Source organism: Marmota monax, unplaced genomic scaffold (genome assembly GCF_021218885.2).
Source record: "Marmota monax isolate L192 unplaced genomic scaffold, Marmota_monax_Labrador192_F-V1.1 WCK01_AAM20220418_F8-fsc00035, whole genome shotgun sequence".
In the NCBI taxonomy this organism is placed as follows: Eukaryota; Metazoa; Chordata; class Mammalia; order Rodentia; family Sciuridae; genus Marmota; species Marmota monax.
Window position 1 is genome coordinate 8103322 of NW_026691961.1, and position 13128 is coordinate 8116449.

The 13128-nt window shown below is 59.1% G+C and overlaps 1 protein-coding gene across 1 annotated transcript; it reads left to right on the forward strand.

Moving 5' to 3' along the window:
• Positions 1–1362: 1362 nt before the first annotated feature.
• Sox8 (SRY-box transcription factor 8) lies at positions 1363–6318 on the forward strand. The gene is made up of 3 exons (XM_046423110.2): positions 1363–1906; positions 3193–3425; positions 4210–6318. Exons 1-3 carry the CDS (start codon positions 1485–1487, stop codon positions 4953–4955), a joined length of 1401 nt encoding a protein of 466 aa, XP_046279066.1. The 5' UTR covers positions 1363–1484; the 3' UTR covers positions 4956–6318.
• Positions 6319–13128: the final 6810 nt, after the last annotated feature.

A 13128-nucleotide genomic window follows, 5' to 3' on the forward strand; every position in this document is an offset into this window, starting at 1 on the left:
TTCCTCAGCCCAAGGAGACAAGGGCCAAGGCCTTCAGACTAGACTGGAGAGGTGGCACCGGAGCCTGGAGGCTGGGGGGATGGTCTCCAGGGTGAGATGGTCTCTGGGTCTGGCAGCAATGGGATAGGAGGTGGCCCTGGACTGTCTCCCAAGGGCAGCTGAGTTGGTAAGGTGACTGGGGAGTGTGTACTTGTGCCCACCCTCAAGCCAGTGGGCTCTCCTTTGGGATTTTTTCCTTGCAATAAAGCAGCCATTTCTGCTGTCCTAGAAGGAAAAGGATCACTGCGATGTCACAGTTATGACCCTAGGGTCAAGGGCCTGGGACTGCGCAGTAGAACCAAGGGGGCCTTGCTTAGGGTCACCTGGGCTTCACAGGCCAGCTAGAAGGAGATGGCCTGCTTGGGGTGACAGACCGGCAGACCTGTCGCCTCCCTAGATTTTGGGAAAGGAATCCAAACCACCCTTGGGGACTGCCAGGCCTGGGGCCAGCTCGCGGGGGCGGGCTCAGGCGGGGCTCAGCACTCGCCTGGGAAATGTCCCCTCTCCGACCCCACTGTCACCCTGGCCCGCACACCCGCCCCCTCCCCTCCTCTCCAGGCGCCCTAGGCGCAGCGGCCTGGCGTGGCCTCCGCCTCCGCTGGACCACCCAGGCCCGCCCGCCCAGGGTCTGCACCCCCGCCCCGGGTCACGCCCGGAAGGCCCTGGGCCCCCGCGTCCGGCCGCCCCATCCGCCAGCGGCCCCAGGGACTTGACAGCGGCAGTGGTCAGTCGGCCCCTCCCAGAGCCCGCCCCTCTGGCTGCCGGGCTCCAGCAACCGCGCCCCCATCGCTGCCCCGGACGCTGCGGGCGACCCAGGTCCCCCGGCTCGGGGGCTCGCGCTACCTGGACCAGCCGGCGGATCCCGCCGTCGCGTGGCCCAGCGCCGAGGACCCAGGCTTCGGCGCCGGCAGCAGTTGTCCCCGCGCCACGAGGTGCAGGCGGGGCGTCCGGGCTCCAGACCCACCGTGCGCCTACGGCCGGGTCCCAGCGCCCCACTTCCTCTCGCGGCGTGGGACGCACTGAGCTGCACAGGACCAAGCGCCGCAGAGCCCCGCCCGCGCCCCTCTCCCCTCTGGGCTTCGGGGAACGGAGCAGGGGCGGGCAGGTCGCCGGCTGCGGGACGCGCGGGCCCACGTGGTGCGTCCTAGAGGGCGGGGGCCGCGGGCTTCTAGCGGGCGGGGCGTTCGGTCAGGCTCCGCCCTGGGGGGGGGCCGCCGGCCAACCGCGGCCGGGCGGGGCGGGGCCTCGTGCTCGGCTTAAAGAAACTTGTTGCGGGTCGCGGAGCCAGGACTGAGCTGCGGCGGCGGCGGAGCCAGAGTGGGAACGGCGGCGGGGGACGAAGCCCGGGCCCCGCGCAGCGATCTTGGGTCCCGCCGCGGCCGCAGCGCAGGCGGGAGGCGGCCCGAGCGCTTTCCACAGCGTGCGTCGGTCCGCGCGCGGCCCCGATGCTGGACATGAGTGAGTCCCGCGCCCAGCCGCCCTGCAGCCCATCCGGCACCGCCAGCTCCATGTCGCACGTGGAGGACTCGGACTCGGATGCGCCTCCGTCTCCCGCGGGCTCCGAGGGCCTTGGCCGCGCGGCGGGCGCGGGGAGCGGCGGCCGGGGCGATGCAGCCGAGGCAGCGGACGAGCGCTTCCCGGCCTGCATCCGCGACGCGGTGTCGCAGGTGCTCAAGGGCTACGACTGGAGCCTGGTACCCATGCCCGTGCGTGGTGGCAACGGTGGAGCACTGAAGGCCAAGCCGCACGTGAAGCGGCCCATGAACGCCTTCATGGTGTGGGCGCAGGCGGCGCGCCGCAAGCTGGCGGACCAGTACCCGCACCTGCACAACGCCGAACTCAGCAAGACGCTGGGCAAGCTGTGGCGGTGAGTGCAGGGTCAGGCAAGGCGGGCAGGAGCGGGGATGTAGCGCAGTGGACAACCACTTCTTCGTGGGGGAGTGGAGGGGCTGGTGGAGTTGGTGGTCTGTTCCAGGCTCTGGCAGTGCCTCCTCCCGACGGTTCCATGGTGGGTCCAAAGGGGAAAATACCTTCTGGCCAGCCCAGACCAGTCATCAGGTGCAGGTCTGGAGGTGGGTGGAAGGCAGTGGCTGGTGTGGCAGTTCCCAATGCATCCTCCACTCCCAGGACACCCTGCCCTGGACTGTGACAGGCACCGTGAGTGGCCCAGCCCCATCAGGAGGCCTGTAATGCCCAGGGGCAGGCAGCCAGCTGGTATTGGAGGTGCCCCCTCCTGAGAAAGGGCTGAAACCCTGAGATTTCCCATGGAGAGGGAGCCAGAAAGGTCTGCTGGTTTTTGCAGTCCATGCTTCTCCCTTTCCCTAGCTACCTGTCCCAAAGCAAAGAAGGCAGGAGTGGATGAAGAGTGCAGGAAAGGCTTTGTGCACTCTTAGGCGTGCTCCAGCTGGGCGGGTGCAGAAGACAGGGAGGCAGCCGTGAAGGCTTGCTGCTTGGGACAGCCCACCCTGCTAAATGTCTTCTGCTTGGGCTTAAGATGGATGACTTCGGGTTTGGGGTTCTGGTTTCTGTTTCTTGCTCCTCACCTGACCACCAAGTGCTTTGTCTGTGGTTCCTGGCTTCTCCTTGGATCTGGGGCACAGTGTCAGGCACTCTGGACTGGATTGGACAGGATTCCCAGTTGGCACCCCTGAACCCTGCCCCATAGGCAGTTAGCCCTGGGGATGTGTTCTAAACACAGATGCTGGGCTTTGCCATTGCTTCTGGAAGGCTGGCCATGGAGGGACAGCAAACCCAGCTGAGTCCACGCCACCTGGATTTTTGTTCATAGTGTTTTTCTCAGCTAGGTCCTACCCATATCCTTAGAAAGCCCCAAAGGGAGGGATAAAACAGGCTTGGAAAGGGGGATATCAGAGGAGGAGGGTGGAGAGTTTGGGTCTTATTCCTCTGACCACAGTAAGCACACAGACCTGACCCAACGGGCCCCCCAGGCTCCTAGTGGGGAGTGCTGCCTGCTTGGAGCCTGGGAGGTGTGAATGCATGGCAGGGTTCCCTGGTGGAGGGAGGCCTGGTCCAGTGCCCCAGCCTGTTTCCTGGCCATGTCTCACCCAGCCCACTTCCCGGTGGTGTGCGTGCGGGCTGGCTGCACCGTGGCGGCACCAGGCCCCGCGGCCAGCCCTGCTGTGTGCTCTGCAGCTTGCTGACCGAGAGCGAGAAGCGTCCCTTTGTGGAGGAGGCCGAGCGGCTCCGGGTGCAGCACAAGAAGGACCACCCAGACTACAAGTACCAGCCACGGCGGAGGAAGAGCATGAAGACGGGCCAGAGCGACTCTGACTCGGGGGCCGAGCTGGGCCACCACCCTGGTGGCACCATGTACAAGGCTGATGCGGGCCTCCATGGTGACACACACCACCACGGTGACCACACAGGTGGGCTCCAGGTCCCTGAGCATCTGACCTCCTGGGAGAAAGCAACAGTGGGCCTGAGCCCCGGGAAGGGGCTTACCGCAGGGTAGGCAGGCGCCTATCAGAGAGCCAACCTTCCTGGGTACCCTGGGAAAGCCCCCAAAGCCCCTGGTTGCGGCTGTTTCTGACACACTGGGGTGCCTAAGCCACAGGATTGCTGAGGGTCCAGCAGCTTTGCATGGCCAGTGCTCCCTGCAGACATCTCAGCTGGACCTACCCACACTCTCCGTGCTACAGTGTGAGCCACTGGTTGCATGGGGTCAGCAGCACAGCTTTAAAATCAGGCTGAGGTAGTGGGGTCCCTGCAGCCAGGCAGCCTTGAGCCCTTGAGCGTCAGTTGGCCCTTGAGCGTCAGTTGGCCAGAGCCCTTGAGCGTCAGTTTGCTCAGCATGGATGGGAAGAACGGGTCTTGTATGTATCCACCTTGGTTGTGGGCACAGGGCCCAGCATTCTGCTAGTGGCCCATTATTGCTAGCTCTGGTGGGGCCAGGCCAGCCATCTTCCTCCCCATCTTGGTCTTTGCGGGGGGCCTTGGGTCTTCCTGTAGAACAGTGCTTAACGGAATTTTCTTTCCTGGGCCTGCCGAGGAGTGAGGTCTAGAACTGACTGCAGGAATTTCTGGGAAGTGTAAAGAAACAAAAACTCCTTGATTCCTACCTGCTGCCGCTCCCCTGGTGCTGGTGCCGGCCTCTGGCCCCGCCCCGCCCCACAGAAGGGGCATTCATCTACACTGTGCTCTCCTCCTCAGGCCAGACCCACGGGCCGCCCACCCCGCCCACCACTCCCAAGACAGACCTACACCACCCTGCTGGCGGGGGCAAGCAGGAGCTGAAGCCAGAAGGGCGCCGCCTGGTGGACAGCGGCCGCCAGAACATCGACTTCAGCAACGTGGACATCTCAGAGCTTAGCAGCGAGGTCATCAGCAATATGGACACCTTTGACGTCCATGAGTTCGACCAGTACCTGCCCCTCAATGGCCACTCGACCCTGCCTGCAGAGCCCAGCCAGGCTGCTGCTGCTGGCTCCTATGTGGGTACTTCCTACTCCCACTCTGGGGCTAGTGTCGGGGTGTCCCCTGTGTGGGCTCACAAGGGAGCCCCATCAGCCTCAGCGTCACCCACTGAGGCTGGACCCCCACGGCCACACATCAAGACGGAGCAGCTGAGTCCAGGCCACTATGGTGACCAGCCACATGGCTCCCCAGGTCGCTCCGACTACAGCTCCTACAGCGCCCAGGCCAGCGTCACCAGTGCTGCCCCCGCCACAGCTGCCAGCTCCTTCGCAAGCGCGCAGTGTGACTACACCGACCTGCAGGCCTCCAACTACTACAGCCCCTATGCCGGCTACGCACCCAGCCTCTACCAGTACCCCTACTTCCACTCCTCCCGCCGGCCCTATGCCTCGCCGCTGCTCAACGGGCTCTCTGTGCCACCGGCCCACAGCCCCAGTGGCAACTGGGACCAGCCTGTGTACACCACCTTGACCAGGCCCTGAGGATGCTCATCACGGGGACTTGGCCGGGCCTCCGATGACCAAGTCCCTTGTTCCCCTGAAAGGCCTGTGCCAGCCAGCCAGCAGCAGGCAACGTGACCACAATCAGGTGCCTGTGGGGTCTGCGTGCAGGAAGCCAGGCACTGTCACAGGACGTCCCTTTGCCTCCACACTTCTGCCGACAGACATGGCTTTTTCCCTTCTCGCTCTGAGCACGGATAGCCATTTGTCCAATGCCCCTTCTGTGAGGACCCGTAGACAGAGCGCCTGGCTGGGCACCTTGATGGATGGAATCAGCAGCCATGGAACCAAGGATAGGAGGGAAGGGGCCTGAGGTCTCTGGACTGTCCTACCTGGAGAGCCCCTTGGGACCACGGGATGTGTTCCTGCGGTGACCACGTGTCCTTGACACTCAGATATCGCCTGGGACTGACACAGATGGAGGCGTTCCTGGTAGTCACAGCTCTTCCCAGCAAGGTTTGGCTGTGACCAGCACTTCTCTTTTTGTGTTTAATTTTTTTTTTCAGTGATTTTTTATTTTTAAAGCTTAAACGTGTTTGTTTTCAAAGCTGTTAAGGATGTATTTATGTTCTGTATTATTTTATCTTTAATTAATGAAGTGATTTGTGCAGAGAGTAGAACTTAAGACGACAGGAAAGCCAGGAAGCTTTGCTGAGGGGGTGGGGGGGGAGGGAGGTGCAGTGCTTGGAGGCTTTGGGAGGCTGCCTGGGAGGCCCTGAGATGCAGAGGCCCATGAGGCCAGGGCTGAGGGAAGGAGGAAAGAGCTGCCTTGTGGGTCTGATCAAAGTCGATTGCCCTGGCTGGCATCAGGTCGGCTGGGAAGGGAGGACTTGGTCCTTGCCCGTGGCTGTGCCAAATGGTAGAAGACAGAAATTCCCTGAAAGTGAAAGAACAATCTTGGCTCTGAGGCCCTGGTGCCACCTACCAAGCTGTGAAACTAAACCTCCACTAAATGTCTCTGGGCTCCTAGTTGTAGAGACTGGTACTGATTCACCACCCTGCTTCTGCTGTGTGCCGAGCATATAACCGTCTACTTCATGGAAACTTGTGCCTTTGAAACTTTGTAAAGTCGAATACACCCGAGAAGTTGCTTCTTTTTACTTTTTCTACTTTTCCTACCTTTTTCTAGAAAAAAAAATAAAATGTGGGTTTTTTTTTTTTTTTTTTTGCATATCTCTTTCTGGGGGTGGGAACCGCAGCAAACTCATTTTTATGCCATCTATTTTTCAGTGTCAAGTTTGGAAAGACTTTTGCTGTCACTTGCCTGCTGCGTTCTGCTACTTTCTGACCAAGTTATGCTAACTTTTGTACAGATCGATTTCATAAAATTAAAAAAAAAATGCTTTTTATCTATGTGGGCCACGTCTTGTGGGTTGCTTTCCATAAGCCTGGGGCCTGAGGGTTCCTGGGCAGGGCATGAGGAGGTGATGTGTGGCCTGGAGCCCACCAGATTCCCCCAGAGCAGGGCAGCTCTGGGGTGAGCTGATAGGCTGGCTCCCTCCTGGAGCTTCCTGCGTGGGCAAAATGAGTCCAGATGGGGGGCGTTGGGACTGTTTGCTCCAGGCCCATGGGGCTGGTCTCTGGGTGCTGTGCAGTGCCCCACACTGACAGCATTTTCAGGGCTGGCTCAGAGCCAAACTGGGAACAAATAAAGGCTGCCCTGCAGGAGCTGGGCAGGATTGTCTGCCTGGAGGAGAGTTTCTGGGGAGAAAATGGTTGTGGGGAGTGACAGCAGCGGGGGCAGCAGGCCTCTTGCCAAGTCCCGGGTGCACACGGCTGCTCGGGGGCTTCTGGGCTGGCTGTGTCCAGCTGCGCATGCAGCTTCTTGAGGCTTCCAAGCCTGGGGGTGGGCACAGGCTTGTGCTTCCTCCAGGACCCCAGCATGGGAGGAAGCTGCAGCTGCAGGTCTAAGGGTGGCCCCAGTAGGAGACTCTCACCCCATCCCCAACATGCCCTACCGATGCCTCCCTCACCCCAGTGGAAACCCAGTCCAGGGCCTGCCAGGAGCAGTGTACAGGAAGAGCTGCCCTGGTTTATGAGGGTCCCTGAGGTTGGGTATGGCAGGCCCCCAGGGTTGAAGGATCTGGGGAGGGGGCTGCCAGGTTCACGGATGGCTGCAGCCTTCACAGCCTGCTGCCCGTGTGGAACTGGCCCAGCCTGTCCTGTGTCCAGCCAAGGGCTGTCCAGGCCCATATGGCTCTCAAAGCTCCCGCATTGATGTCCCAGACCAAGGAGAGCCCCGGGCGTCCGGCTTGCGGACAAAGCTGTGAGGCCTTCACTGTGCTGGGATCTGCTTTGGGGCTTGCCAGGTTCCCAAGGGCTGTGCCGCCCTGCCAGTTTTGTTTGGACTTGGCAGGGCTCCTGCGTGTTAACTCCTGGGGGCCCGGGCCCTCTGTCTCACCAACCCAGGCTGGTGCCGCTGGGCCTCCTGAGGGTCTTCCTGGGGTCTTTGTGCTTCTGAGTTTCCCTAGGACCAGGACTCATGGCCCCAGCACCTGTGCAGCCCACACCCTTGCCTGGGGCACAGAGATACTCCCTCCCCTTCCTGCATTTTATGCCTGCCCTCTCTGTCCTATTTCCTGGGCAGCACAGGCAGTGGCTTTGTCCATCGTTCTCAGAGGCTGAGCCCAAGGCCAGGTGTCCCAGAAGTCTCCAGATGCTGGGCCCCAGTACTGCACCAAGGTTGTGGCCAGGGAGCAGACACCTAGAGGTCGCAGTCCACCCCTGTGCAGATTCAGGTGTCCCATGTCCTGTGGCCTCTGAGTCTCTTGCTGGTGAACTTCCAGGTACGCAGTGCACCCTGTCAGCCCAGCCCAGGAGAGTTCCTCATTTTTTGTTTCCTTGCCCAGCACAGCAGCGTCACCTCTGACCCCAGATGAACAGAAGGCCCTGTGCAGGCAAAAAGGGGAAATGCCAAGGCCCAAGGCCACCATTTCTGAAGATTGGAAAAGCCCCAAGGTCCTCCTGGGCCTGTGTCAGCTTTCAGCAGCAGATTCTCCATCGGGACCGGTTCGTTGCTGGTGTGGTCCTCCCAAGAGAACTCATGGCCCTGAGCAGCTACCCATCCTCCAGGACTCTCAGGGAGGCAGATTCGGGCACTCAGCCTGCAGTGGCCTCTCTAAGGACCCCAGAGTGAGTGTCAGAGCCTCACCAAGTGACTCCAAGATGGGTGTCAGAGCCGTAGGTTCTGGCCTGCCTGCGCTCCAGGCCTCTGTCTTTCCTCTCAAACCCAGGCCCAGGCCCAGGGGCTTGGGCCTCAGCAAAGGTGGAGGACTGTTGCTGGCCCACCTTTGGCTGCACTATGTCCAGCACAAGCCCCAAAGCAAATCCCTACATCTTCCGGCCACCACATACTAGCAAGCCCTGGGCACTGCTTGTGGACCACTGGCTGGGGCACACTCTGCCAGTTCCATGGCAAGCCTTTGCTTGGCCAGGACCCAGTCTCGGGCCACCAGCACCCCTTTCCCAGATTGATATGAATCCCAAGAAAGAGACAGGTTACCTCCCACCGGGCACCTGGCAAAAAGACTGTTGGCAGGAAGAGGACTCACAGCTGGACACAGCATCTGGCCTTGGCCAGCCCTTCCTGTGCACCATGACATCCTGGCCTGTCAGTGAGGGCACCACAACTCCCGTGACCCAGCAGCCTGACGGAGTTGGCTTAGGCCTGAGGCCATTGCTAGGGGGTGCCAAGGCCTTGGGACCCCCTGTAGGCCCTCAGACGGGGACCTAGGTGCAACAGAGACCTGGAGGGCAGCACAGCCCACCCCAGCCCTTCTAATCTCTCTCGCACTTTCTGCTTCTCCCTGCTGGCTTTGGGTACATGACTTCCCTGGGGAGGAAGGATGTCTGGGTCCTGCAGGCCCAGTTAGATTAGGGTCCACCAGTGGCTGAGCATGCTGTGCACAGGCTGGACGTGGCCTGAGGGATACTGCTGGGGTCACATTGCCACTCTGCTCATTGCGGAATGAGGTGGGCTTTCCAGGAGAAAGCTAAAGTGAACTGGGCAAAGGTGCATGTCCAAGCTGGGGCCCCATGTTGGCCACAGGCACCGCTCCTCCTCACCTACCTCCTGTTGCTGTCCAGGGCAGCTCTGCAGTCCTATGGTGAGAAGCTCCACTTGCTGGCCTGCTGGCCTTCCAGAGACTCAGTTTCCCCATGACCACAGGAGGCTTTCCTGAGGATGCCCTGAACTGGGCTGCTGCAGCTACAGCCAGTGCCCCAGCCCCTGTGACTGGCACCTGCTGCCTAGGTCAAATCTCAAGCCCACTAGTCTCCAGACCCCTCCCTAGGATATACCCCCTTCTGGATCTTCTCCCTCCCCATTAGGCTGGGCCAGAATCTAGGGGATGGCCAGGGAGCCTCTGGATTCCCAGATGCAAGACTTGGTCCCCTGAGGTCCACCCTGGGAAAACTCAAGGGGACTCAGAGGACCCTCTCCCAAGAGGTTTTCTGACTGGCTCATGTCTGGGCTCTTCAGGGGCAACTGGCCCAGGGGGACCCCTCAAAGGGTTAAGGGGTGCGGGCCGCCTTGCCCGCAGCGGGCGGAGCAGTTGGCTGGAGCGCCCAGAGCTGTGGAGGCGAAGGCGCTGCATTCTAATGAATCATTATTGCCACGGAGGCCTTTGTCTTTCTTTATCCGGTGCACAATAAAAGAATTAATTAGACAGAAAATGGCAGGGCAAGGAACTGACAAGTCATTAAGGGCTGCTGAATGACCCATGAGATGCACGCCGGGGCGGATTTCGGCTCCAGAATGATAATGGCTGGCCAGGCTCTTTGTATGCACGACCAGCAGGCCCTGGAGCCGGGCATTGTGGCTGCCATTGTAGCGGGGCCAGGGTGGACACAGGGTCCTGACTCCCCAGGCAAAGCAGAGTGAGAACCGCCACACAGAATCCGTGCACTCATTCCTGTGTGCGGACATGGTCGTCAGTGTTTACACGCAGCCGGGACTTTAGGGAGATTGCTCTGCCCTTTGGACTTCACCTCCCAGCTGGGAGACAGGCACCAGTGGGGTGCCCCCCACACCACTAGAAGCAGGGCGGGGAGGCAGGGACAGGAGAAGGATGGGGAGGAGGACAGAAAGGCAGAGAGGAGCCAGGCAGTGCCCAGCTGTGGCTGATGCTGCCCTGACCACTTAGAGGTCACCAGGAAAGAAGTGCCAGCCACAGGCCAGCTCTCCACTCAGAAAAATCAAGCTCCCTTTGGGGCTGTTTCCTTCACAATGTCCACCCAGCATCCAGAATGGAGGAGCCCAGGCCAGGGTCCTGCTAATTAGGAGCCTGTCACTGGGTCCTGCTGCCCATAGCCTCTTGGCTGTGGAGGCTTGTCCCTTCCTGTCTCTGTGATTCAGTGCCACCCCCTGATCTGGGGCGGGGAGCCGACCCTGCAGGTCCAGCCCCTGGTTGCCTCCGCTGGAAGTCATACCTGTTTCCCCCTCTGGATGTCACACAGGGCTGGGAGGGAGTGTGTGAAACCTGGACAGGCTGCAAGAGGGTGTCTCCCTATCCCCCAGGTGATGAGAGGATCTGAGACCAAGCAGGGTAGGTCAGCCAGCTGGTCAACAACCTCTCCCAGGCTGGGTATAAGGGACAGTGACTTCGCTACAGTGGGCTTTGCCCAGGGCCCCTGGCACTTGTCCCTCCTTTAGTCACAGGGAGATCCTGGGGGAGGGACTGGCAGCCCTGGGACAATCATGAAAGTGAGGTTCTACCCCTCATGGGAGGACTTGAGCCCTGGCTGGGTGGCAAGGCCCTCGCAGGGAGGGCCTGTCCTACCCAGAGGACCTGAGACAGCAGGGACAGGTGCTGGGTGACACTGAGGAGGGGCTGGCAGGGACAGCCCTGGATCAGCTCCACTCAACAGTGATCATACCTGTTTCCAGGTAAGAAGCAACCAGACTCCACTCAGAAGTACCATCACCTTTGCCACATGCCATCTGACATGGGCATGTGTGTGTGTCCCCTCTCAACACACACATGAGACTAAGGTGGGCCTGGCACCCCCTGCATCACCTCCTAGGAGGGGGCCTCACCTCCCTTCTCCCCCAGTTCCTGAGGCCACTCAGTTGTCCAAGGAGCTTGTGGGCTAATAATGGAGTGGGGGATGAAGGTGGGCAGAGGCAGGGGGACCTGGCTCCAGCAGCTCAAGTCTTTACCATGGGGTTTTGGGGAGGTCACCCTGAGACATATGCCTGGTGTTTGGGGCTTGGACAGAGAGAGGAGCAGGGTGTCCAACCAAGCAACCCAAATGTACATGTGTTTCCCAGTACCCTATGCATACAGCCCTGGAGAAGTCATCAGCCTCCCTGCTTCATAGCTCATCTGTACTCACCTCCCCAAGAATGGTGCTCAGGAGCTTGGAGCATGTGAGTGGGTCCAGTGCTCAGCACAATATTTGGAGAGTAGCAACTACTCAGTGCACATCTCCTAGAATCCTCACTTACCTATAGAAACAGGACTTATGCCCATGTGTCAACAGTAAGGAGTTGGCCTGCTGCACGGGGTTGACATACACTCCATTCATCCCTCCACCCACCCATTACCCACTCATCCACTCACTATCCACTTACCAACCCACAACCTATCCATTCATCTACCAATTCATCCATCTTCCCATCTATCTGCCATTCATCATCTCACCCACCCATTCACCTGTCTGACCTCCAATTCATCCATCATTCATCCATCCACCATCCATCCATCCATCCATCTATCCATCCTCCATTTATCCTTCATCCATTCAGTGCCCATTAGGTACCAGGTGATAGGCTTTAAAGGAGAAAGAGAGAGACCTAGCTCTGTCTTCTGAATCCAGCAGGAGAGGATCCCACAAGATAAGCGCAGGGACCTACGGGTCCAGTATAGGAATCCTGCACTGTGACCAGGGGAGTTTCCTGAGGAGGCTTCACCTCCTTAAGATGTTTCCACCAAGTCTTGTCTCTGAACAGGCTCTATGAGCTCTTTCCTCACCCCTGTTCATCCAGATATATGGAACTTTCCTTTACTCCTTCACCCCACCCCAGGGAGTCACTTGGACTGCTCCAGTCTGCTCTTTCTCACTGGACCTGAGTGAGTGGTCAAGATACACATGAGGCATGCCTGAGCAATCCTGAGGCAGGCAGAGCCAGTTGTCCCAAATCCAAGCACAGCTTCCTCATAAATATGAGTCCTGGTGATAAGGAGGGTCTCAACTCATGCTGATTTGCCTGGATGTTTTCAGTTTTAACACTGCAAATCCCATGTCATGGGAATCCCCTCAGTCCCAGGTGAACCAGGCTGCGCAATCACCCTAGTGATCCATACTACTCATGCCCATCTCTGGAGAACACACACTTGTGGTGTGAATGAGGTAGCCCTTTTGCAGCATGGGAGGGGGAATGGTGCCCCTGGGTGGCCTTACGAGCTCAGCAAGGTCAAGCCATGACCGTCCATGACCTGTACCCATCACCTAGACCATCCTGAACACAGACCAGATGCTCAATGAGTATTTGACGAATTGACAGTGAATGAATAGAGGTGCAGCGAGGGCTTGCACTGAGTGAAAGAGAGAAAGTCCCTGAGATCTTTCAGATGAGGTTCAATGATGGCATGGACTGTACAGAAGCAATAGCAGGAGGTTCAGTGTCATCATTGCTCTCTTTCACATTGCAGAACTATAGAAGGGCCACTGGAAGCAATGCAAAGGGCAAATGACAGGCAGTAGAGCATGATGGGATCTCAGGAGCTCAAGCAGCTCCATTTGTCATTTGGGATGGGGTCACACAGGTGGAGTTGCTGTGAAACTGAGCCTGAGCACATAGCCAGGGAGAACTTCCCACCAACTCCTGTATTGCAGAGATATTTAATTTAGGATAGTGACTATGTTGAGGACCATAACCTTGAGTTATGAAGAAACTGCAGAAGTCTCTTTTCTAATAAGTGCACCACCAGCCAGCATGGCCACATTCAGGAGAGGGAAAGATCAAGTGCTGGCAAGGAAGAGGGCAGCAGAGTCTCATTTCCTGCAGGAGTTTGCAGGCTACAATCACCTCCAGGAAGCCAAAGCTGAAGGGCACATTGCGTTCACAATCATAGATGGCTCTCATAAACTCCAAACAGGGAGCATTCTGCTATTGCTGCAGTCTGGCTGGGCACAAATCATGAGCCACTGA